The sequence below is a fragment of the Panthera leo genome, chromosome B1 (assembly GCF_018350215.1).
Source record: "Panthera leo isolate Ple1 chromosome B1, P.leo_Ple1_pat1.1, whole genome shotgun sequence".
In the NCBI taxonomy this organism is placed as follows: Eukaryota; Metazoa; Chordata; class Mammalia; order Carnivora; family Felidae; genus Panthera; species Panthera leo.
Window position 1 is genome coordinate 22,877,501 of NC_056682.1, and position 27,925 is coordinate 22,905,425.

Here is a 27,925-nt window from a genome sequence, read left to right on the forward strand (position 1 = left end):
TCAAATTGAGGAGAGATTAGGATGGCCAGTCAGCAGTCAGCAATGGAAGACTATAACCTCTTTCTCAATTTATTTATCCCCACAGTGCAGAACATGGGAATTTTGCCTACAAGTCCATCAACCAAACAATTAATTAATCAATCAATAAATAACCCTAACTTAGAGGCTTCAAAGTTCAATATTTTCTTTAACAGGGTCCTATCACTTTGCTTTAGGTGGCTTACGGGATATATATCAGTATACAAAATTCAAACTTTTATTGGACCACAAGACATCCGAGCCAGAAGATACAGGTTCACTACCATTTAATTGGCATGTTGAACTGATGTGCTTCTCTGCCCTTTTTCTCGTCTCTTTAGTCAAGCATCACTTCAAATCTTTTGCCTATTTATTTTCTGAATTATTAAACAATAAAACGGACTTTTTATTCTTTGGTGTACAGTTCTGTAAATTTTGATAGACTGAGAAAGTTTCCTCTCATTAAGAGTTTGGCTTCTGGGGCGCCTGGGTGGCTCAGTCGGTTAAGCGGCCGACTTCGGCTCAGGTCATGATCTCACGGTCCGTGAGTTCGAGCCCCGCGTCGGGCTCTGTGCTGACAGCTCTGAGCCTGGAGCCTGCTTCGGATTCTGTGTCTCCCTCTCTCTGACCCTCCCCCGTTCGTGCTCTGTCTCTCCCTGTCTCAAAAATAAATAAAACGTTAAAAAAAATTTTTTTTTAAATAAAAAAAAGAGTTTGGCTTCTATAGTTTCCCACTGCCAACTGCTTTCATTGCCCCTACTGTCCTGACACAGGATTGCCTGACAATTGGGGAGCAATAGAAAAATAATAAAATAAACAACAACAAAAAAACAAGAATCTACTAGAATTATCTCCTACATATATGTCTCTTCCAAACTGCCCCAATTCAACTCAAGGAAAAAAAAAAACAAAAGGAAGATTGATAATTTTTTATTTAACTAATTGTCATCTTGAATACTGGCATTCTTACCTGATCTACTTGCTAACATTTACTTTTTAGGAACACCAAATACCTGATGAGCTTTGCATTCTCTCCAGGTTTATAGTTCTTCAGTGGGAGAGAAAGGTTAGCATGTATATATGCCATCTTGCCTATAAATAGATTGTCTTATTTTTTTAAAACCATGATTCTGTCTTCTGGGTAGCAATAATTCTTTACATATTCCAGATACATGTCCCATACACATATATTTTCCAAATGTGTTCTCTGATTCTATGGACTGCCTTTTCATTCTGTTACCAGTTTCTTTGAAGAGCAAACTTTTAAATCATCATTAAGTGCTATTTACTATTTTTTCTTCCATGGTCCGTGCTTTTTGTGTCATAAAGATTTTGTGTTCTTCTGGAAGACCTATCATTTTAGCTTTTACATATGGTGAACCATAATCCATTTTGAGTAAATTTATATGTGGTGTGAGCTAAAACTTGTGGTTCGTTATTCACATGAGGATATTTCACTGTTCCAGCATAAGTTTCCAGTAAGAAAAGACTGTTTCTTCCTTACTGAATTATTTTAACACCTTTGTTGAATACCAACAACCATACAACTTCCAATATTATACAAAGAAATAAAGGGGAAAAGCATAGTGTAACAACATACCAGAGACACCATGGCCCAACCAGTCTTGTTATAGATGAATTCCAAGTTGTTTCTTCTTAAATAGAGCAAACCGCCAACAAGAGACACTAACAGGGCCAAAGCAATGGTGCCGGAGTAGTTGGGTGGTCTAAAGACTCGAATCTGCAAACATGCAACAAAAGTTTTATGAGCTGAATAAAGTACTTCAGTAAAAGTGTTTTTATCTTGACCATATTCTACTCCTTCCAATTTTCAACACCAAACTTTAGGAAGATGAAACCCTACTCTTCACACGTGGAACTAATACTCCCTTTACTCTTTACAAATCAAAAACAAATGGTTTCCAACATCGTGGCTATGTAAAAAGACTTGCTTTAGATGCATATAGTTCACACATGCAAACATGACTTATATTCAACCCAGAATTGCTGTGTTTCACCTATGGAAGATGGGATCATCTAGTACAGGGTAGGGATGAGACGGGTGTAATACATGTATTATTCCAAATTGGGGCATTTTAACATCTTCAACATTTTAAGTGTTTTTTTTTTAACATCTTTACCAAGATATAATACACATACCATAAAATTCACCCAGCGTACCATTCAATGGTTTTTAGTATATTCAAGGGATTGCATAACCATCACCAAAGTCAGTATAAGAATATTCTGATTAGGTCAAATGGAAACCCTTTAGCAAAACCCTCTTATTCCCCTTACCCTCTAAACCTCTAAAGAATCTACTTTCTGCATGTACAGATTTCCCTTATACTGGATTTTTCATATAAAATGTGTTCTTCTGCAACTGGCTTCTTCCACTTAGCATGATGTTTTCAAGGTTCTTCTTGTGACATGTTTTAGTACTTTATTCTTTTTTATGGCTGAACACTCCATTGTACAGATACAACAAAACTTGGTATCCATTATCAGTTGATAGGCATTTGGGTTGTTACTACTTTATGGCTCTTGTGAATAATGCTGCCATAAACATTCTTGGACAAGACCTTGTGTGGGCACATATTCTCGTTTATCTCAGGTACATACTTAACAGTACAATTGCTGGGTGATATGGTAACGCTATGTTTCTTGATTTGAAGAGCTGACAGACTGTTTTCCAGAGTGGCTGCACCATTTTACATTCCCACTAGGGGTAAATGAGAATTCGGATTTCTCCACTTCCTTACCAATATATTTTCTCACTACTGATCCCAGCCAACCTAGTGGGTATGAGACACTATCTCACTGAAGGTTTGATTTGCAGGTTTCTCATGACTAAAGACGCTGAGCATCTTTTCATGTACTTATTAACCATTTGCATATTTTCCTCACAGAAATGTCTATTCAGATTCTTTTTCATTTGTAATTGGGTTGACTTTTTATTACTGGGTTATAAGATTCCTATATACATACTATATAAGTCCTTTATCAAAAAATGATTTGCAAATATTTTCTTCCCTTCTGTGGCTTGTCTTTTCATTTTCTTGATGGTGCCCACTAAAGCATAAAAGCTATTTTAAAAAATTAATGTTTATTATTTAGTTTTGAGAGAGAGACAGAGAAAGAGAGAGAGAGAGAGAGAGGGAGGGAGGGAGGGAGGGAGGGAGGGAGAAGGAGAGTTGGGGAGGGTTAGAGAGAGAAGGAGACCACAGAATCTGAAGCAGGCTCCAGGCTCCGAGCTGTCAACACAGAGTCCAATGCGGGGCCCGAACTCACAAACCGTAAGAGCATGACCTGAGCCGAAGTTGGACGCCAACCAACTGAGCCACCAAGGCACCTCAAGCATAAAAAGTATTTTTAAAAAGTAGAATACATTTCTATGAAATCACGATTTCAAATTACATAAAGATCTTGGTTCTAATAACATTTCTCACTAAAAAAAATGAACACTCTGAGGAGAGATGGCTAATTGAGTGCCACATAGGGCAGATTAGGCAGATAAGCCTGAAATATATGGTTACATCAGGAAAGTAAGAAAATGCTTAAAAGAAAATGATGGAGAGATGTCATACAGACATAAGAGCCAGAATAAGAAGACCCCAATGGTCAAATCTAGAACAATTTTAGCACCAAAACATTTAAGCATAGTAATAACTTATAAACCACTGTAGAAAAATTCAACTTATGAGCCCCTACCAATGACTGACTGACTGACTGATTGATAGGAGGGGAGGTCTCTTGCTCACAGTAGAATGCTGAAGGCCAACTAGGAATATGGAGGGACAGGCAGAATTGGATCATCACTTTGCAACCATCACAGTAAAATCTGAATCAGAGTAATATGACCAGTGGATGCTAGATCCAGCAGAAAATTTTGATGAGGAGCAGGATATTTCTTTAATCTAAGGTGTCTCCACACAGACAACTCACTAACAACAAAGGAGAAGGGGGAAAACAGTAATTATACAGGGGAGAAATGGAAAACACCTTGACCAGAATTAAACATCATCATTGAGGGTCAGACAGATATCATGTGCATAAAGATGTCATTAGAACAAATAATGACCTATGTAGTATTGTGTTTGAGAATGCATAAATAGAATCCAATCATAAACAAATATCAGAAAAAATAAATATCAGGCATATCAAATGAGGATCATTCTATTTAAAAAATGGAAAAGAATTCAAAATGTCAATGTATTTAAAAGACAAAGATAGGCTATGGAAATATTCTGGATTAAAAGAGGCTAAAAAATCCTGACAACTAAATGCAATACCTAATCCTAGACTGGATTTTTGTATTGAAGGCATGAAAATGTTACCGTAGGCTATTATTAGGTCAACTGACCAGAATATGGATAGCCGCTCAAATAAAAATATTGCATCAATGTAAATCTTTGAAGGTGTTATCTGTACTGTTCTTACCTATTTCTCAGGAAATGCAGTTCACCTTCAGAAAAAAATTGTGTGTATCTATATATATATATTTTTTTGAGAGAGAGAGAGAGAGAGAGAGAGAGAGAGAGAGCGCGCGCAAATGTATGCAAGCAGGGGAGGAGCATAGAGAGAGGGAAAGAGAATCTTAAGCAGGCTCCACACTTAGCAAGGAGCCTGAAGTGGCACTCAGTCCCACGACCAGGAGCCTGAGCCAAAATCAAGAGTCGGACGTTTAACCAAGTCACCCAGGTGCCCCTCAAATAGATTTTTTAACAAAAGTATATTTATCAAGTAACTTAACATATAGGTATGATCAACAAGTTAGGATCATTTCTGATTAAAATTCAGCAACTCTTATAAAGAATTAATAGTACTTTTGCAATATTACCCTCAGTATCTTGTACGAACTACATGATACTGTTGTAGAACTGAGTATTTGCCAAAACATTTAAAAAATAGGTCAAGAGTTAAGAAAATGGGTTTAGTTGCCAAAATATCATTAAAAACCATGATGTAAATAATTTAACAGTGATGAGAGACACCCATCTTGACTAAGAATAAATGTGTTTACACCTTATGATAAAGTTACATATTTTAGAAGAAAGGTACTGGTTGTAATTGTTCACTCTAGCAAATTCTGGTGAGAAGTGGGAATAAAGCAGCCTTGAGCCCTCCACATAGACATTAACTACCATCAAGATTTTGGTTTGTTTACTCCCTATGTATGTATGTACATAAGTACATATGTATGTATGTATGTACATAAGTATGTATGTATGTACATAAGTAAGTATGTAACTTATTTCCAGTTTTTTCCTACTACAATGAATGTTATTTTAAAAATATTTCTAAAAAATACACACATAAATAAATAAATAAATAAATAAATAAAATAAAGTTTCTATGGCTAAGTATTTGAATCATCCCTAATTATGTCCTTAGGTTAAGACGTGGAATTGTTAAAGTTACATTACTTAAAAGAAAGACATTACACACGCTCTTAAAATAGTTATTCCAGTCCCAAGAACAGCATATATGAGTATTTTTTCACATGGCTCATGAAAAGTGAGTATTGTATCATTTTTATTTGCCCAAAAGCTAAATAAAAATTACACATCTTTTTAATTAGAATTTCTTAATACCTTTGAACAATGTTCCATATATATTTTAGCCTCTGAAATTACTTTGTGACTAACCAATGTACTTTTTAATGGTTCTTAAAGTATCCGTGTACCATTATTCTAAACGGCCATTTAAATTCACCTAACTCAGTCAAAGTTCAGGTTACAGCTATCAGACAGTTTTCTCTAAGCAAGACAAAATGTTGTACAGCATAATTTTAAAAATCCTGTGGCCTTATTACAGTGCTCTAACAAAGCAAACTAATTAGCCTCTTATTAAAACTGCAGGGAATAAAAACATACATGAACATCCGTTCTGTCAGCAATCCACTTTGCTAGTTGTTCAGCTGCAAATCCAATTCTTTGAAGGTCAAAAGTATCAGCTCTCTTGGGTCTCCCTTTTGGAGGAAAATGCATGAACGTGGGAGCAGAGTTCATGTTGAGCTGAAAAACATCAGATAAAAAATACTAAATATAATATCCCAACAATCTTTACATATCATTAATCGAACATTTTATGGGTTATTTTTTCTGCATGAGTTTTGGAAAGAGCATTTATTCTGAAGATCCAAGTGGCTTTCCAGAGTTTAATTACTGTGTTTACTCACTGTAATGTGCTACTGACTGAAAAAGAACTTGTGAATTCGGCTAAGTTCTCTGAACCTGCACACTTATCGTACTGTCTCACTTACCCAGTTTGTTAAAGAAAAATACTGGCATTTGATGAAAAATATAAATGCATAATAGAATTAATGTCAAATTATTAAATTATTAAAAATTTAAAGACTTTTTAAAAATGATGGTATAAGAAACTAAGATTTTTGTTCCAAACAGCTTAAATTTACCAGACTACAGGAGAAATCCACAATGACAGTCTTCTTCTATTCAACTTCTCTGTTAATTCAACTGTCTTAAAATGGTTATATCTCCCAATTGTTTTCTACAGGTAATTCCATTCGAAAACTGTACTGAACAGAACACTACCTTAATGTAAATGGTGCTTATTAAGAATATGGTATCTAAAACAAATGCAGGTTAATTTGCATTGAGTAACAAGCTATAACAATTATGTCAATTGAATTCTCACTGCTCAGGAATTATGACAAATGTCTCAAATAGAAGGCCAAGAGACTTTTGGCCTTCTTTGGCCATATAGCTCAGCATTTCCCCATACTGAGAATGAAAAAGCAAAAACTGTCATGGCAGCTGACATCAAAGTAACGAATCAGCAGTACCAGCAGTGGGCCAGCATGTTACGGATGTTAGTAACACTGGTTAAAAAGCACAAAACAGTCACCAGTTGCTTTCTTCTCTGTGATTTTTCCCACTCCAGACGTGTTTGTGTGCGTTTCCGTGATGGGTACACAAGAGAGAGCGACAGCCAACATGTAAATAACAGATTCCAAGTAAAAAGTCTCTGTACTTGGAACAACCAGAAAATTCCTAATAAAGTTGAATATCTAAACACTTTAGAGTTTAAAAAGAGCATATAATTCAAAGCTTTCACCTTCATTAAAATGTACAAATTTCCCAAGGCTACAAAGCAGAGCACAACACAAATCTTATTGCTGGTCCACAGGGGCTTGTAACACATCGTCATCGTTAACTGGCTGGTCTGTCATCAGTCTCGTACCCACAAGCATTACACAGAAATCCCATAGAGCTGACGTTACTTTCCCAACAAGTCCCCAGTAGGCCGGGAATTGCCAAGTTTTAGCACTCATGATAATATTATCTTCAGACAGCACGGTGTTTTAAAATGTCATTTTAGAAAGAGCACTTCAACAAAATGTGGTTCAACAGTTAGTAAGAAAAGAAACATGGCACTGAAAATCTTTTAGTAGTTCTCAGTAAAGCAAAATGTGCACTTCCGTATTTTTTAGATTAAAGTTTCCCATAAAAATCGTTAACTGTCACCACTTTTATGTGTTTTAAAATAACTCTTACTGCTAAGCAAGGGGCTAGGTTTAGAAAAGACAAAGCAGTTGTCTATAGTCAGAATTCAGCTGAAAAAAAATTAACCTGAGGAAATTTTTCAATTAAACACAATCTTTATGTGAATTTTCCTATCTATGCCAAACTTTATAAAAATTCATATTTGGATTCCTTCTTGGAAAAACAGCTCCAGCTACATGTGGCCTGCATTTGCTCAACAGAGCTCAAATGAGCTCTATCTCTCTCACTGAGATCAAGTTTATCCTCTCTACTTTGCTGTAGTCCTCATCCACACCATATTGTTTCCTCAACAATGAGACCAATGGTTAGTTCCACTGTGTTTTACTGGCTTTATTTCTTACAGTAGTTAGGAGAAAAATGAAATAGTATTTCCATCAAAGATTAAAAAAAAAAAGACCAAGACTTTGTTTTAATAGGAGAAAACATAAGTAATTAAGCAAGTCAAGAACGAATGTGTTCAATATATCAAAAATATATGTAAATAAACATACCACAATGAAATTAAGCTAATCCAATCTGATTTCTTCATTTAATTTACAAACTTGGCCAGAGTAGATGTTTGGGCTTGAAGCCTCTGCTCTAGCCATCAGATCAGACCTGGACAACTATTTCCTAATAATGAACAGCACTTCAACTGATTATCTCTAAGGTCAATGCTCCTGAGATTCTACGGAGACCTGTAAATAACATTAATGTTATTTGAAATTACAGACGGTCCCTGACTTAACGATGGTTCAACTTTATAATTTTTGGACCTTACTTTGGTACCAAAGTAATACACACTCATTAGAAACTGTACTTCAAATTTTGAACTTGGATCTTTTTGTGGGCTAGTAATATGCAATACAATACTAGCTCCTGATGCTGGACAAGGGCAGTGAGTCACAGCCCTCAGTCAGCCATGCAATCATGAGGGTAAACAACTGATACAGTGACAACCATTCTGTATCCATATAACCATTCTGATTTTCACTTTCACTACCATATTCAATAAATTACAAAGATATTCAACACTTTAATAGGAAACAGACTGTGTTAACTGATTTTGTCCAACTGTAGACTAATGTAAGTGCTCTGACCACATTTAAGGTAAGGCTAAACTATAATGTTCAGTAGTTAAGTGTATTAAATGCATTTTTTACTTGTAATATTTTCAACTTATAATGGGTTTATTGGGACATAACCCCATCATAAGTTGAAGAAGATCTGTACATATGCATTTTTTAACGTTTATTTATTTATTTTGAGAGAGAGAGAGAGAGAGAGAGAGAGCGAGAGCGAGAGCGAGAGAGAGAGCAAGCGAGCAGAGGAGGGGCAGAGGGAGAGAGAATCCCAAGCAAGCTCCATACTGTCAGAGCAGAGCCCGACATGGGACTCGAACTCACAAACAGTGAGATCATGACCTGAGCTGAAATCAAGAGTTAGATGCTTAACCAGCTGAGTCACCCAGGTGCCTCTATATGTTTTTATTATTATATTATTACTATTATTATCACCTCCCTGATCCATAATCTCTTTATGGGTAAGAGCTATGTGTGTGTTTCTCTTGCATCCATTGCTCTGTAGACAGTCAATAATATCTGCTGAACAGGTGAACAAAAAGAAACATCCCCAAAGCAAAATAAATTTATAGGGGAAAAATAAGTAAGGAAACCTAACAGGAATGACCAAGAATAAAGGGTTTTGAAGGTAAAGAGAGAATTTCTCTCATTCAACTGGAAACTGACAAAGAGGAATGAATAATCAGTCTGGAAGCAAACAAGCAAAACTACTTACTAATGGCGCATTTATAATTAGTGATCTAGATTCTTTACAAAACTAAGTGCTTTCCTATGACCTGGTAAAGTATTAAGCCAAAGAATGTCACATATGAGAAAAATAAAATAGACCAAACTAGTCAATGCCAGGTACTAACATAAGTTTTACATTTGAAAGGCACTGATCATGCGGTATAAATATAAATCTATTAATAAGCGCAGGATAACCGCATAATTAAGAACTAGAGCCCTGGGAGCCAGACTGCTGAGCTCAAATTCTAGCCCTAAATGATACTAAATTTGTAAACTTAGCTAAGCAACCTCCCCATACCTTAACTTCCTTATTTGTGAAATGGAGATCACAGTATTTTTCTCATTGGATCATTGTGAAACTAAATGAAAGAATACATATTAAGCATTTCAAAGAGTGCTTGGAACATGAGTTTAGGAAAGATGATGACACAACCATGACAAAAGTCATGACCACTAGCATCCTTCGCCACAATTCATTACCTTGCTCGACAGAGAAGACTATGTAAATGAGAATGTATTCTTCTGCCTGGGTTGCCGTAACGGAATACCATGGACTGAGTGGCTTAAAAAACAGAAATCTGTTTTCTTACAGCTCTGGAGGCTAGAAGACCACGATTAAGACAGCAGTAGAACTGTTTACTAAAGAGACCTCTCTTGCTTTTTTGCAGACAGTCATCTTCTTGGAGTGTCCTTATGTGGCCTTTCCTCTGTGCACGTATTCTCCTAGTGTCTTTCCTTCTTATAAGGACACCAGTCCTATTGAATTAGTGTCCCATTCTATGATCTCATTTAACCTTAATTATCTCCTTAAAGGCCCTATCTCCAAATACAGTCACTTTGGGGTTATGGGAGGGTCACAATTCAGTCCACCACAGAGAACACTTTTAAATAAATATTTAATACTTTACATGTAAAGTTCTCGGTATCTTTCACACTAGAAGCAGCGAGGGTTAAGTAAAAATTACATTGAATTTATACAAAATTTCAAAAATTTTGAAAATTTGTGCAAAATATCACCTAAACCCAATACAGTTAAATATCAAAATAAGGGTAATGGATGTAAACTACCACTATATACATGAAAAGACGGATTTCTTCCATAATGAAAAAGTTAACATGTGTTTACCACACACACTAATAGAAAAAACTGTGCACTGACAAAGATAATACTGGCTAAAATTACTTTAATCCTATCACACGATTTATTACAACCACTCATTGTATTTATTGACTTATTCAACGAATTGTATTTTTACTTGGCAAACAAAAATGTACCGACCATAACCAACTCTGTCATATATAGTAGCAAAATAAGAAACAACTCTTTTACCTGTTGAAAAACATCTGTCCCCTCATCATAGTCCACCATACTGAAGAAGAGTTTGTTACAGAAAGCAGACGAATAGCGCCAGGAGTTAGCCAGTATTTGATATTCTTCATTAGCTTGCCTGATAAAGATAATGGGGCAGAGTAAAAACACGTCAGCACTCAAGCACTAACAAAGCTGTTAATAAAACAGGTAATTCCAACACATGGGTTGGCTAATTTCTATACATACTGCAAGCATTATTTTTATATTTTTACATGGTTGTAAAAAAAAAAACAAACAGAAGAAACAGTCCAGGATATTTGAAAACTATGTAAGATTCATACTGCGTTGTCCATAAAGGTTTTCTGCACCACAGCCACAATGACTCATTTACATATTGCTATGACGGCTACTGTGCTGTGTAAGGACACAGTTGAGTAGTTGTAATGGAAACTGTGTGGCCTGAAAGCCTGGCATGGCCCTTTAAATAAGCGACAACTCTTATTCTAGAGTTTATGGCATCCCCTATATATATATATAATTTAAATCTTCGAATGACTTTTAGTAAAAAACATAAAGCAGATTTTAAGAATATTAGCAATTCAGGGGCGCCTGGGTGGCTCAGTCGGTTAAGCGGCCGACTTCGGCTCAGGTCATGATCTCACAGTCCGTGAGTTCAAGCCCCGCGTCGGGCTCTGTGCTGACAGCTCAGAGCCTGGAGCCTGTTTCAGATTCTGTGTCTCCCTCTCTCTGACCCTCCCCTGTTCATGCTCTGTCTCTCCCTGTCTCAAAAATAAATAAAAATGTTAAAAAAAAAAAAAAAAAAGAATATTAGCAATTCAGTTTAACAAAGAGACAAAAACATAGGCATGTTTTAAATTGTAAATATAGTTATACTGCATCTTTATATATTCCATTTATCTAAAAATGCAATTACACTCAAAATTACTGTAAGTCAGCAAAAACTTGTCTGGTGGCCGAACCGAATGCCACAAATAAGCCCTCCTCTATGAATAACAGTCATTCCTATTTTGAATTTCTGTTGGACATTTTGCTGATTTTCCGGATATCAAAGCTTTATATCTAAGTGTACAGTTGGAGTATTACTAGAAGGACGTAGTCACAGTCTAGAAACAAAAAGCAACATGGGATCATTAAAGCATTTTTTTAAAAAAGTGTGTTCCTTCCATATAATTAAGAAAGGAGTTTATCTTCTTCTCCCCAAAATGGAAGAGATAAAAATGCACAATCTCATCATAACATAAAACCCTTGGAGGACAGTCAGCAGCAGATAAGAGATTTCATGAAGTACCTGGAAAACAGAAAGCTAGTGGCAAAGTTTTGATGGAGAAGGGTACAATCACAAAGTGAGACTGCAGTGCAGGAAAGAGTTAGGAAAAGTGCTGGGTTAAGAAGCAGCAGAGTCTGGAGGTAAGAAATGGAACTCAAAATAGAGATAATTAAATTTCTTTATAGAGAACAGAAGACCCAAACTTCTGCCCCACTCCCAACCAGTCTCAATGTTAGTCTTTCTACGGCGAAATGAAAAACAAAAAAAAAAATCACCTTATATTTGAGGAAAACCTGACATGATTTAAAAAACAAAACAGATTCCAAAACTGTCTTATGTACAAGCTAACAAGCTACCCTGTTACCGTTTCATGGATGCTGGCAGAAAAGATGAGACAGCGGGGTCAGAGACAAAGGACTTTATTACTTCGTGTTTGTTAGCATCAGTTCCTCTTGCCCCCAAATCTTACCAGTGACACAAAGGGTCCCTCATGAATGCCAGCACAAAGTTAACTGTGTTACAGGAGAGGAACAAGTTTGAGGCACTTACTGTTTTTATAATAAATGAAATAAATGTGCTTTGTTCAGTGGAAGACGTTATTTCCTTCCTTAAGGCTTCTCACTGTACATGTCCAGGAAAAGAGCAGCCAAGCCTATTCCTTCTTGGCATAACCGGTAAAAACATGCAGGGATCCTCAGGGCCCCTGACAGACTGCTTCTTCCAATAGTATTCAACAAACACACACACACACACACACACACACACACACACACACACACACACAGAATGGTATCACAGAAAAGGAACAAAGAAAGTAAAGGGCAGCATTTAAAATTTAACATATGACTGTTCAAATTAAATACCAACGTAAGAAGATAGAGTTAAATAAAATTCAAAAAACAAAAAATTCACAGGTGGACTACATTTGGCAAAGAAAAGAGGAAGGGACCCAGAGATATAACCCCCAAATTTCAACTTTCAGAGGAGACCTAGAAAAAGAAGCGAGCATGGAGGAAATACTTCTGGAGACACAAAACAATTAAAGGACACTAAGTCTCCACACTTAAAATTACTTCCTAGGTTCTGCATAAGAGGAATGGGAAAAGACAGACACCCAGACATACTGTGATATTTTAGATCATTATAGATAAAAAGAATGTCTGACCAAAAAGAAAAAAAAATGCAACAATGACAAACAATGAGATTGATTGGGCTTGGACTAGTATTTAGCAGCACTAGATATTGGCAGATAATGAACAATTCCTTCAGTGTTGAGAGCATGTTATTTTCAATGTATAATTCTATATCAAACCAATTTTAAGTCTGAAATAAACATGTTCTCAGAGATGTAAGAAACATGAAATTGACTTAGGGTGTAAATGGTAGAAAGGGAATATGAATGAAAAAATAAGAAAACTTAAGAGTATGATAGGAATACTGTAAGAAACGGAAAAGGGCAACCAGAATTATGGTTAAGGTAGGAAGGGTAGAAGATGTCTAAGAAAGCTGTGATCCAACTAAGAAACTATGAAGTACAAATTAGAACTGAAATTTAATTGGACTTTAAAATGAAAAGATTCAGTGAAGAAATGGGCAGAAAACATGAATAGACACTTCTCTAAAGAAGACATCCAGATGGCCAACAGGCACATGAAAAGATGCTCAACGTCGCTCCTTATCAGGGAAATACAAATCAAAACCACACTCAGATATCACCTCACGCCAGTCAGAATGGCCAAAATGAACAAATCAGGAGACTATAGATGCTGGCGAGGATGTGGAGAAACGGGAACCCTCTTGCACTGTTGGTGGAAATGCAAATTGGTGCAGCCGCTCTGGAAAACAGTGTGGAGGTTCCTCAGAAAATTAAAAATAGACCTACCCTATGACCCAGCAATAGCACTGCTAGGAATTTACCCAAGGGATACAGGAGTACTGATGCATAGGGGCACTTGTACCCCAATGTTTAGAGCAGCACTCTCAACAATAGCCAAATTATGGAAAGAGCCTAAATGTCCATCAACTGATGAATGGATAAAGAAATTGTGGTTTATATACACAATGGAGTACTACGTGGCAATGAGAAAGAACGAAATATGGCCCTTTGTAGCAACGTGGATGGAACTGGAGAGTGTGATGCTAAGTGAAATAAGCCATACAGAGAAAGACAGATACCCTATGGTTTCACTCTTATGTGGATCCTGAGAAACTTAACAGAAACCCATGGGGGAGGGGAAGGAAAAAAAAAAGAGGTTAGAGTGGGAGAGAGCCAAAGCATAAGAGACTCTTAAAAGCTGAGAACAAACTGAGGGTTGATGGGGGGTGGGAGGGAGGGGAGGGTGGGTGATGGGTATTGAGGAGGGCACCTTTTGGGATGAGCCCTGGGTGTTGTATGGAAACCAATCTGACAATAAATTTCATATATTGAAAAAAATAAAAATAAAAAAATAAAATAAATAAATAAATAAAATGAAAAGATTCTAAGCAGTCATCAGAATCAGTACAAGTTGGAAGATACTAAGACCATAGTATGGAAGACATATTTGCTCCAGGAAAAACTATAAGAAAATGAATATAAAAGGTCTAAACAAAATGCAAATTAAAATGTATCATAATTTTGATTAATTGGAAATGAGAAAGGTTAATTATTTTGAATAGTATAGAATGTAAATGGTATCAACTCTGAAAACATGAAAATACAATCAACAAGATTTGGTAGGTAAAAGGGAAGGAAAAGAAGGAACAAGAAAGGGTGTGTTTGCTAATCTTCATATGACAAATGAGGGAACCAAGAGATGTCATCTCTAGTTAGTGGACAAGAAATAAAAGGATGCCATTTATTGTTACAATAATAAAAGAAGAAGGGGAGAAATGAGTTAAATCCTTACCTATCATAGCAAGAAATGCCAAGACAAGTATGCTGTATGAAATACTGTTATAACATTTAGATATATGAAGGAAAAAAAAAAAAAAACCACGAGAGGAAGAAAACCCAAAGAAATAATAGTGATTGCCCACAGCCAACTATACAAATACATGAGTGCAAAGACTAGGGAGTGTAGTTGTTCATTTTAGGCTTTTTCTTTCTTTTATTATTAACAAGGAGCACATAATATTGCTGTTATTAAAATACATATTTAAAAGGGCTCTATAATCTGAGGTCAGCATAAAGGCCTTCAGGGCATCTTTTTACTGGACCATAGTACAAACACAGACGACTGCAAGGATCGGCCTAAGGCTGCACTGGGCTCAGTAGGCAGAAATATGTTCAATGAAAATGGTCATAATCTTTTAAAGCTCTGGTGGTTAAATAAGCTTTACTTTAGTATAATTCACTGCAAAACTACTTACTGAGGACTTAATGACAGTGAATGAACTAAACTCCAAGGTCTCTGCTGTCAGGAAGTCGATACTTTAGTGGGGAGACATAATAAACAACCAAGTGACAAATTACACTTTCCATATACACTGAGAACATAGCACATGGAACTGGTATTGCAGCAAACAGTGGAGGCTCTACAGAGATGGAATGTCCTAAAAGGTTTCTCATATAAAGTGACTCTGAAGCTCAGGTCCCAAGGATGAGAAGAACACATTATCGAAACAAGCTGGAGAATAAATTTCAGGCGGCAGGAAGAGCAAGCACAAAGGCCTAACAAGGGAAAGAACCAAAAGGCAAAAAGGAGCTGTGGCATAAATGAGGACATGCGCTCTGTTTATGAGAGGAATACACAGCCTGTGCCCTCCCTCGTCTACTTAAAGCAGTGCCTCACTGCTACAATAAAAACAGTAAAAACCAGCATAAGTCCTAAAATCTGATTTGATTTTTGTCATATGGAATATAATATTACTGGAAAGTATTCACCATTGATTTTTAAAGAAGCACTTGACACAGTGAATTGGCAGCAACAATTAAGTATGTCTGAACATCTTTGCATGCCAATAAAACTCAAGAGGACAATGCGACCTTAAAAAAAAAATCAAACAGGTAACACTGCAATTAAAAAAAAAAAAAAGTGTATTTTTACACAGAAGAACATTTTAACTTCAGAAAAATGAAACTTAGAAAAACAGCGCCTCAGCAAAAACTTGCATTCTTGGGACGATGCTATTCTAAGAAATGAAAATGATTCATTCCGAAAAATAATGCAGGAAGAAAACAATCAAATTTTACTATCCAACATCTGTGTACAGTATCTTATAGAATGATGATGTGAGACAGGGATAATGTTGAATTTCTTTCCCTCATAATGTTGTAACCTAAGCCCAGACCTACTAGAATGTACATACATTCATGCACTCTTTAATTCATTACACAAATATACTTTAGTGCCACCAAAAATTAATATAAGAGCAAGGGCTCTGATCTTAAGGAGAATACAATCCAAGGGGAAAGAGAGGCCTCATGCAAGTTATACACAACAGTTCAGATCATCAAATATACTCTGAAGAAAATAAAGCAAGATTATGTGACAGAGTACTGAGGAGTCAAGGAGGATGAGTTAATTTTGCCTTTTAACTCTGTATCCATATCAATCCACTTTTTCAATTAAATTTCCCAAGTAGCAATTGTAGATTCTATCCTATGTTCTCAAATCCTAAGGAGTTTCCCATTGCCTATCTAATGAAGACAATGGGCAGAAGGAAGACAAGATCCTCGTGGCCACAACTTGTATCTATGGCCTACGTCTATATGAACAGTCTACACTTAAAGACTCTCTCCGTTTTATGACATCCATGTTCATTCTTTGAGCTTAAATCTCTTGCTTAGACTGTCCTTCTTTCTTTCAAAGCTTGCTTAAAAACTGCTTATCCTTCAGAAGTCACTTCAAATCTCTACACCTACAATGCTTATTAAGGCAAGTGCCTGAAATGGAAATTCTCAGCTAATGCATAGCACTATTTAATGCATATGTCTATTCTGTTTATGCATATTGTATTTATGCACTGATTGTTGAATGTCTAGGACCTAGTACAGAACAGTCATTTAACAAAGGTTTGATGATGGTGATAATAACATACTTTCCTAAATATATATATACATATATATATATGCTCTAAAACTAAATATCACTACATTTAAGTTTCTGACTTCTAAAGGGACTAAAAGCCCACTTTGTGAGATTTACACTACAGGTTAATGTCTCTTTTAAGACCAATTTACTTCACTCTATTGGTGGTCTTGGGAAGAAAAAGAAGAAATACTTTAAATTCTAAGTTACCATCACAAATACATGGTATTTCCCAAAGGAATGGTAGTCATAATTTGAAAGGTTATAATGACTAAATCATCATCGAACATCATCTAATATAATGACTAAGTCATCATCTAACATCTAACATCATCTAACATAATTCATGTTAATTTCATATGCAAATATGGAATCTAGATCTAAATCATCAACGATGTTTATTCAGCATTTTAATATATGCTGCAATAATAAAGAAGTATAACTCACAATCTCCACCTTTAAGAAGCTTCTTAGAGAAATGAACAGAAACACACTAACACATAAGTAAATACATTCAGCTGACCCTTGAACGACATGGATTTGAACTGCAAAGATCCACTTATATGCAAATTTTTGGATATAATACAGTACTGGAAATGTATTTTCTCAACAACATCTTCTTTTCTCTAGCTTTATTGTAAGAATACCGTATATAATACATGTTACATATAAAATATTTGTAAGTCGACTCTATGTTATGGGTGAAGCTTCCTGTCAACAGTACGCTATTAGTAAAGTTTTAGGGGAGTCAAAAGTTATGCACAGATTTTCAACTGTGTGGGGGTCAGTCCCCTAACTCATGTGTTGTTCAAAGATCAACTATATATTAAAAAAAGAATGCAGATTGTAAGTGCCATATATATATGTAGAGGAGAATGAGATCACAGTAGATTAGAGCAGTTGTATAAAGTGTGAATGTGAAAAATTCAAAGAGAATGGAAGGACTAAAATTATAATCAAAAGGATAGGAAGAGAACATTAAGGTAGAAAATGCACTATAAACAAGGACTACCCAGTCTGAAATGTATATTATGCATTTCAAATAACAGAATATAAGCTTCATGTTCGAAACTAAGGAGAGATTGGAAGCTTTCTTGCAGTAGAAAGATAAATAGGACCTTGATTTTATTCTATAAACAGTGAACAACTATGAGTGTTTTGAAAAAAGTGGATTATGCAAAATACTAATTTAAAAATCAGGATCTGGCAACAGTGTGTACAGCATATTGGAGGGGAAGAAAATAAATGGAAGGCACTTAGAATGTTACTATACTGGTCTAACTGGGAAATTATATGAAGCTATTAAAATAGTACATAAATGAAATGATGACGTATTTCTTACACATTCTCCTTTGGAACCTAGAGCACCAAAGTAATCAAAAAATTTTCTAGACAGGTTGCTTCTACTTAAGGATATATCTAGCTGTAATACAGAATTGCAGGGAAGCCAAGCAAATTATACTTTCTCAACACAAATGCAGTACTTTGAGAACATTTAATACTGACAGGGTAGATGGGGCTTTTTTTCTGTTGGGTGCAATTCAGTAGCAAGAGCATCAGTGAACAGATCTGTCATTAAAAATAATTCAGTGAGCCTGAGAAATACATATTTCAACATTAATGATATCTACTCAAAGTGAAAAGGACTCCTTAGAGGGAATGTGCGCCGATAACATAAACTGACTTCTATAAACTTGACTCCGTTATCCCTCAGCCCCATATTCCAACTCCTTAATGCTTAATAGGTAAACAGAGAAACCCAAACTAATAATGGCAAAGAAATTCACTGGATTCTTGCATATGTCTATGTCAGCTTAGACTAACAACCAAATTAAGACCTCACCAGTGCTCAGCACACTTCAGACCTCACTGCCATCTGAAATTCAAAGCTGACGAGCACAAAAGCTACAAGCACTTAACTGTTACCTAAAAAAAAAATATTTTTTTGTTTTGGTAGTTCACAGGAAATGGGAGAGGCCCAATTTTACCAATTCAAAGGACATTCTAAATTGTTCTAATATACTCAAATGCAGCCTGAAGAGGGCACTCAAGTTGCATCAAAGCATCCAGGAAGGTTTAGGCAATAGCCGCAGGGCGTGCTTCTGTTAACTCCGTTATATTAAGTCTTCTCAATTTTTTATTACAGGAACAAGAAAAGACACCACTTAATCCAAATACCGTAACTTTTTAGTATTATAACCCCTTTTAAAAGGTTATGTAAAACTAAAAGGGATTATTAATCTGTAGCTGTAGATGTTTAACATATTTCCCATGATGAAAGTAATTTTTATCTTTAATGTCCTTGAAGGGATTTTTTTAAGAAACATGGTTTCTCTTTTTAATGTTAACCAAACTTTCTAGAAAGTAACAGATTCTTATCAAAATCTCAATGTATGCCTTTTAGAGTGATATATTTATGATAACTTATGTCTGTATATAAATATATATTGCAAAGTTATTCCAAAGTATTTCTTCATAAAACCCCTAATTAATCAATTTTTATAGATAATGATATATAGAGAGAGATCTGGTTGAGCAGAACTGCCTATTACGTATGGATCTGATACCCTGAAGAGAAAAACAAACAAACTGGTAAACAGTGCCCTGTACAAACATTTTAACAGGGTGATTTTTCTCTGGCTGTGCTATACACACCTAGGATTCTACTAAATATACTGAAATGTACTAAATAGACCCAAAGCTTCTGAAGAGTTGAAGTACCAACAGTTCACTACTACACTGTAATTGACTTTGCATAATTCACTACTTGGTGAACATGTTCCATGTTTCCTATGCATTTTTTTTTCTTTCTCAGTCCTAAGTAGATTACCTTTCCTTAGAAAATAACTCTAACATGAAACATGTGATTCAGACACATATCTCAAGGCAAAAATGTATATGGATATACGAGATATTAAATTGTATATATATATATGCATAGTTACCAGTTTATAACTCAGTAAACTTTTTGCTCTCTTTGAAAACTGGTAACAACAGGGGCTCCTGGGTGCCTCAGTTGACCACTGACTCTTGATTTTGGCTCAAGTCAGGATCTCATGGTATGTGGGATCAAGCCCTGCACTGGGCTCCTGGGATTCTCTCTCTTCATGTCTCTCTCTCTCTCTCTCTCTCTCTTTCTCTCTCTTTTCCCCTCCCTGACTCATGCGTACTTTCCCTCTCAAAATAAATATTACATAAATAAATACTAAAATGGTAACAAGATATAAATGCTTCAAGGTTGTATATATCAGAAGACTGACACACAATGCAGTAATAAACTGATTCACCCATTGTTCTCTTAAGTTTATACACACACAGTATAGATATGAAAATTGTAATATATATTTGATCAATATTTGTAGAACTAACAATAAAGAATTAACAGATGAATGAAAAAATGGATGGAGCAATACAATGTTTGGAAAGGGTAAAAATGAGCAGAAAGGCTTAAGGCCCGTCTCAAGATATGTCCATCCATTAGGGAAATGTTTACAATGTTAAATGATGAATACAAACAACAAGTGATCAAGTTCAAAACTATGTAAATCTTGTTCATAATAACTTGCCCAGGAATCATTAAAATATCCAAATTGTCTGCTGAATAAACGAATACATCTGTCATAAAAACTAACAAGTTGAAATCAGGGAAGCATTAATTCACACCTCAAATCCTACAGGATTCTTTAAAAATTCTATGCTTTGGTTTCATGTCTGCCTAATACATACAACCCTGAGAGAACTTTGTTGGAATCAATCAAAAAGGCAGACCTAATATTAAAAAAACTGTATTCCCTGAGATGCAGATTAGGTGTTTTCTACTTCTTGAAAAGCATCACCATCATCAGTGACATTTATCGAGGTGTACCATGTGCCAGAACCCTTTTACACATCTACACCCAGATCATTTGGCCTCCACAAAGCCTTGTAATACAGGTACTAGTTTTATCTGTTTCATTTGATGAATCTGAAGAACAGAATTTAATCATCTTAGCTCTGTTCTATGCCCAGTAATTATCAGAGCCAGAAGAGTATGAATTCAGAGATAGCAAGAGACAGGTTACAACTACAGCTAGGCCACATATAAACACAGAGATGCAAATTCAGTTCTGAGTATTGTTCCCCGAGCACTTGAATAAAAAATCACCTGGGATTTTTTTCCCCAGGACTTTGGGGTTTTGTTCGTTTGTTTGTTTTCTCAGCAGTTTTAGGTTTTAGGTTTATGACAAAATTGGAGGGAGAAATAGAGATTTCCCATACACTCCTTGCCCTCACACATACACAGACCCTCCCATTATCAACATCATTAACCAGCATGGTATGTTTTGTTTTTTGGTTTTTGGGGGTTTTTTTTACCATGAATGAACATGTCATCCAAATTCCACAATTTACCTCGGGGTTCACTCTTGATATTGTACATTCTGTGGGTCTGCACTACAGTATAATGACACACACCTATCATTATAATATCTACAGAGTATGGTCACTGCCCTGCAAATCCTGTGCTCTCCCTATTCATCTCTCACCACTCACTCCCAGCAACCAATGATCTTTACTGTCTCCAGATTTCTGACTTTTCCAGAATGTCATACAGTTGGAATTAAACAGTATACAGCCTTCTCAAATTGGCTTCTTTCACTTAGTGACATGCATTTAAGGTTCTTCCATGTCTTTTCATGTCTTGAGAGCTGATTTCATGTCTTGAGAGCTGAATGAATGACATTCCATTGTTTGGATGTACCAGTTTATCCATTTACCCACTGAAAAACAATACGGTTGTTTCCAAGTTTTTGGCAGCTATGAGTAAAGCTGCTATTAACATCTTTGTGCAGGTTTTTGCGGGGATATTGTTTTCAACTTCTTTGGATAAATACTACAATGAGTGATTGCTAACATATGACAAGAATCTGTTTAGTTTTGTGAAGAAACTTTCTTCCTAAGCAGCTATGTACAATTTTGTATTCCTACCAGCAATGTCTGAGAGTGCCTATTACTTCATGTCCTTGTCAGTATTTGGTGTTCTCAGTTTTGTTTTGTTTTGTTTTCATTCTAAGAGTTGTGTAGTGGTATTTCATTACCATCGTAATTTTCATTTTCCTGATGACATATCATGTGAAGCATCTTTTCATATTCTGATCAGCCATCTGTATATCTTCTTTGGTGAGGTGTCTTTCAAGGTCTTTGGCCCATTTTTTAGTTGGCTTGTGTTTTTATTCTTTTAAGAGTATTTTTATATTTTGGATAATAGTCCTTTAGGAGTCTTCTGCAAACATTTTCTCCTAGTCTGTGGCTTATCTACTAATTCTCTTGAAATTGTCCTCTCACAGAGCAGAAATTTTTCATTTTTCAATGAAGTCTATTTTATCATTTATTATTTCTTTCATGAATTGTATCTTTGGATGCTCTACCTAAAAAAGGTGTCACCATGCCCAAGGTCATACAGGTTTTCTCATGTTATCTTCTAGTTTTATAGTTTTGCATTTACAATTAGGTCTACAGATTTTGAGTTAATTTTTGTGATGGGTATAAGGTCTGTATCTAGATTCTTTTTTTTTTTTTTTTTTTTTTTTTTTTGCATGTGGATGTCTAGCTGTTCTAGCACCATTTGTCAGAGTGATTGTCTTTGCATCACCGTGTTGCCTTTTGCCTCTTTCATCAAAAATCTGCTATTTACAGAGGTCTATTTCTGGGTTCTCTATTCTGTTCCACTGATGTATTCGTCTATTTTTTCATCAATATTACACTCTCCTGATTACTGTAGCTTTAGAATAAATCTTAAAATCGGGTAGTATCAGCTCTCCAATTTTACTCTTCTCCTTAATACGGTGTTGATTATTCTGGAACATTTGCCTCTCCATATAAACTTTAGAACCAGTTTATCATGATCTACAAAGTGACATGCTGGAGGTTTTTTGTTTTTTTTTTTATTGGGATTGCACTAAATGTATAGATCAAATTGGGAAGAACTGACATCTTGAAAATAGTCTTCTTATCCATGAACATAAAATATCTCTATTATCTCTGATTTTATTGTTTTTGTAATTTTTCTTCTATAGATCTTTTAGATATTTTGTTAGTTATCCCTTAGTATTTATTTCATTTTGGGGGTGTTAATGTAAATGGCATTGTTTTTAATTACAAATTTCAAGTATTGTTGTGGTATATAGGAAAGTAACTGGCTTCTCTATCTTAGCCTTGTATCATGCAACCCTGAAATAATTCCTCTTTAGTTCCAAACGTCTTTTTTTGTTGATTCTTCCGGATTTTCTACAAAGATAATCATATCGTCTGTAAACAGAAACAGTTTTATATCTTTTTTCCCCCAACTGTACATATTTTATTTCCTTTTCTAAGTTTTTATCTGACCTTCATTTATTCCTTCTTTGATGTTCTTCCTTTCTTTACATAGATCCAAGTTTTTAACCTATAGATTTTCTTTCTCTCTAAAGAACTTCTTTTAAAACATTTTTTATAAGGCAGGTCAACAAATTTCTTATAAGGTCAGCAACAAATCTCAATTTCTGTTTGTCTGACAAACTATCCCTCACTTGTGAAAAATAATTTTGCAGGGTACAGAATTCTAGGTGTTTTTTTTTTCCCTCTCTCTCAACATTTGAGTAGTTCATTCCATTCTCTTACTGTTTGCATGGTATCTGAAAAGTCAGATGCAATTCTTGTTTTTGTTCCTCCATAGGTAAGGTTTTTTACCCCCTGCTCTGGCTTCTTTCAGGAATTTTTGTTTGAGTCTTTGAAGATAATGTGGCAAGGTGTAGTTTATTTGGCATTTATCCTGCTTGGTCTTCCCTGGCTTTCTCAATCTGTACTTTAGGATCTGACATTAATTTGGAGAAATCTCAATCATTACCGTTGCAAATATTTCTTCTGTTCCTCTGTTTCTTCTCCTTTTGGTATTCCCTTTAGACACATATTGAAATTTTTACAGTTGTCCCACAGTCCTTGGATAGTCTCTTTTTCTCAAGCTTTGTTCTCTCTGCTTTTCAGTTTTCAAAGATTCTGATATATCCTCTAGCCCAGTGATTCTTTCCTCAGCCACGTCCAGTCTACTAGTAAGTCCAGCAAAGGCAGTCTTCATTTCTGTTAGTGATTTTTTTTAATTTATGTTTTAATTTACATTCAAGTTAGTTATCATACAGTGCAACAATGATTCTAGGAGTAGACTCCTTGATGCCCCTTACCCATTTAGTCCATCCCCCCTCCCACAACCCCTCCAGTAACCCTCTGTTCGTCTCCATATTTATGAGTCTCTTCTGTTTTGTCCTGTACCGTTTTTATATTCTCTTTGCTTCCCTTCCCTTATGTTCATCCATTTTGTATCATAAAGTCCTTATATGAGTGAAATCTTTTATCTCTAATCTTTCTTTTTGGTTCTCTTTTAGGATTCCCATCTCTCTGCTTACATTGCCCATATGTCCTTGCATGCAATCTACTTTATCCATTATAGCTCTTGGCATATTAATCAGATATTTTAAATTCCTGCTCTGATAATTCCAATCTCCCTGCCATGTCTGATTCTGATGCTTGCTTTTTCTCTTCAAATTGTGTTTTTTTGCCTTTTGATATGTCTTGTATATTTTTCTTGATAGCCAGAGATGATGTGTCAGGAGGAAAGGCACTGCTACAAATAGGCCTTTAAAAATGTAGTGGCAAGGGATGCGTGGGTGGCTCAGTTGGTTAAGCGACCGACTTCGGCTCAGGTCATGATCTCACAGTTCATGGGTTCAAGCCCCGTGTCAGGCTCTGTGCTGACAGCTCTGAGCCTGGAGGCTGCTTCGGATTCTGTCTCCCTTTTTCCCTGCCCCTCCCCTGCCTTCTCATGCTTCATCTCTGTCTCAAAAAAAAAAAAAAAAAAAAAAAAATCATTAAAAAAAAAGTTTAAAAAATGCAGTGGTGAGATGTGAGAATAGGATATTTGATCTACAGTCCTCTAATTAGGTCTCAGTCTTTTAGTAAGCCTATGCCCCTTGACTGTAAATGTCACAACTGCTTTTCAGGTTTTTTTCCTCCTCTGGGAGAAAATGGGATAGAATGGCTAGAGTGGGATGGAGTTGGGAATTTCTTTCATTCACATGAAACACTAGCTGGGTATTCTCCTTCCCCAGGTCACCTAGTCTCTGATAATACTCCAGCAGGTTAGAGTCTAGTTAACAAGTTTCCCCTGAGAACAGGCTTTATTAAGAAGAACAAAGTGATCTGGTATATTTCAAAATGTTTCCATTCCCCTCCACCTATAAAAAACCCAAAGGACTTTTCTCTGATATTTACCACAGGAATCTGGTCAAGCTCCTGGAGGTAAATCTCAAATACTAAAGGGGCTCCCCATGACTGGGTCCCCCTTGGTTTTTTAACCCTTAGAGTTGTCTGCACTGAGCCTCCGGCAATTCACCAATTACAGTTTAGGTTTTCTACCTCGGCACTTGTTCCCACACTGGTTTCTGCTCACTGGTCTCTGCTGTAGTAAGCTATGACACTCACTGTATTCTCTTTCCCTTCCAATTTTGGATCTCTTCTAGATCTAGGAAGAGCTGATTTTTCAGTCTGTTCAACATTTTACTTGTTGACAGGATGGAGTTGTAACTTCTAAGCCAGCTTGTTATATGCAAACTTGGGAACCAAAAGTGGATTATTTGTTTAAATACAAATCCCTGACCACATATCATGTTAAATTAGTCAGAATCCATTAAGAATGTATTCCAGAACTATATATATTGTAACTAGCTTTCCAAGTATATTTTATGCACACAGAAGTATGAGAACAGCTGGTATAAATGAACAGTAAAAAAAAAAAAAAACAAAACACACACAAAAACAAAAACAAACAAAAATCAATGGAACGGCCTCTTAGATGAAGTATTTTCATCTGATCCTGTACTACATTTCCCCCCAAAAGTTAAACATATTAATCTATGTACAGAAAGAAAAACACTATATAAAAGTATAATAATTTGGTATAATAGCTATATAACATTCTCAACATGACCTCTAAATTATGTAATACTAATCTTATTACCACCTTTCTGGCCAAGTAGGAAAAAAAAAAATATATATATATATATTATATTTATAAATTATTATTATATAATAATTATAATATATATATAAGTCCAGATTTTCAGAACTCAGATGCCATATATATATATATATATGCCATATATGTGGCATATATATATATATGGCATCTGAGTTCTGAAAATCTGGACTTGGGTACTGGCACTGTGCTTCATAATAATTCCAAGTTTATACTTAGAGAAGTCACATATACTTTGTTTATCTTTCCGTTCGTAGCAGGACAATGATAACTCCTCTCTCAGTGACTGTCATGAAGTTAAAAGCCTAAGACATAACAGTCCTTACTAAAAGGCAAAGGGTTATGCAAATCTCAAAGTGTTCCTCGTCTACCTTAAAATCTCCTGACTGCATTTTCAAATATCATCTCTATTTCAAATATCTATTTTCTATTTCTCTATTTCAAAACTCTATTTTCAAATATCATCATCTATTCCCTCTTACTCTACACCAGGCCCCCCAATTTTCTTTTACTTCCTTCAATAAACTAGGCTTACTCATGAAGTTGAATTGTTTTTACGTGCTCTTCCTTCCTCTCTTCAACCCTACTTTGTCTAGACACAGAGCACAGACACACTTCGCACACACATCACACAAACTTGTCCAGAGATAGGAACAGATATACATGCCTTGTAAATGCTTACTCATCACATAGATCTTATTACCTCAATTATTATTTTGCAAAATAAGCCTTTTTTAGACATGAGTATTAACAGAGAAGAGCAGGGTCCTCTCAAAGATCTCTGTGCTTTTCCTTCATCGTATTTGCGAGACAGGTAATTAGAAGGTTAACTATGTAATGTGATACTATTGAGCTCTTCAACTAAATTCTGAGATCAATGAGAGCTGCAACCAGGTCAGTTTGTTCACATTCTCTCCCTAGCATCCAGAACAATATCTATACATAGTGACTGTTCAATAAATATTGGTTCAAAAAATAAATTAAATGTCAGGATCAATATAACATTGTATCATCACAGTAGTATCCAATTCCATGGCGGAAAACCACAATTCACAAAATAAAGATTCTTTTTATTGCCAGTTCTGTTTAGATTAAGGGAAAAACAAAATAATAAACCCTACTCTGCAGACCTGAAAAATGAGAATTTGAATTAAAAAACTTAAATGAATAATGAATATATTACTTCCTTGCCTAGAGTGTTAATAAATACCTCATAATTATTAAAAGGTTTCATGTTAGGGGTCCTCGGTATCAACCCCAAGCTCAGATATTCACAAAAAAGGACTCACAGGAATTAGCATATAGTCATATTCACTGCAGTGAAAGGTTAAGATTATAGTGGAAGAATACAAAATAAAATCAACAAAGAGAAAAGGGATCTGCAATCAGTTTGAGTAAACTAGATGCAAAGTTCAAAGAGTGACTCCCAGTGGAGTCACACAAGATCCACTTAATTCCTTCAACAGTGAGCTGTGACAACACCCAAAAAAGCTGACTAAAGATTTAGTGTCCAGGGTGTGTACGGAGGGCCAATCACGTAGCTACCCCCTGTCTAACACATAACCAAAATTCCAGACTCTCAGAAGAAAGACAAGTGTTCAGCATGAACCACATTGTTTGGATAAAGAGTTTAGGTACAGTGAGTCACTCTTATCAGTTATGGAATTGTGGGAACACTCCTCAAATCCAAGTTCCCATACACCAATCCTTTCTAAGGTTAGTAATCTTGGGTCTGCTATATGTTAACTGGTTTCTGCACAGGTTCATCACTTATGCAAAAAAAATAACAACCAAGTCATGTTGTTCATTGGATTTTACTCACAAAGACAATGATCTCCACAAAGAATAAATCTGAAGTTGTTATAATTGACAAAGCACTGATTGTACAAAGTAGTCACATGGGACCAAGCCCCCTATGTATCTAAGAGAAATT

General features: G+C 35.6%; 1 protein-coding gene across 1 annotated transcript in view; it reads right to left on the reverse strand.

Moving 5' to 3' along the window:
- Window positions 1–27,925, reverse strand: part of TUSC3 (tumor suppressor candidate 3) — a 215,322-nt gene that overhangs the window by 112,535 nt on the left and 74,862 nt on the right. The window contains exons 4-6 of the mRNA XM_042936655.1: window positions 10,668–10,785; window positions 5,895–6,035; window positions 1,619–1,759 (exon numbers count right to left, since the gene is read on the reverse strand). Of these exons, the coding sequence (XP_042792589.1) occupies window positions 1,619–1,759; window positions 5,895–6,035; window positions 10,668–10,785 (400 nt within the window). The remainder of the gene's footprint in view (window positions 1–1,618; window positions 1,760–5,894; window positions 6,036–10,667; window positions 10,786–27,925) is intronic.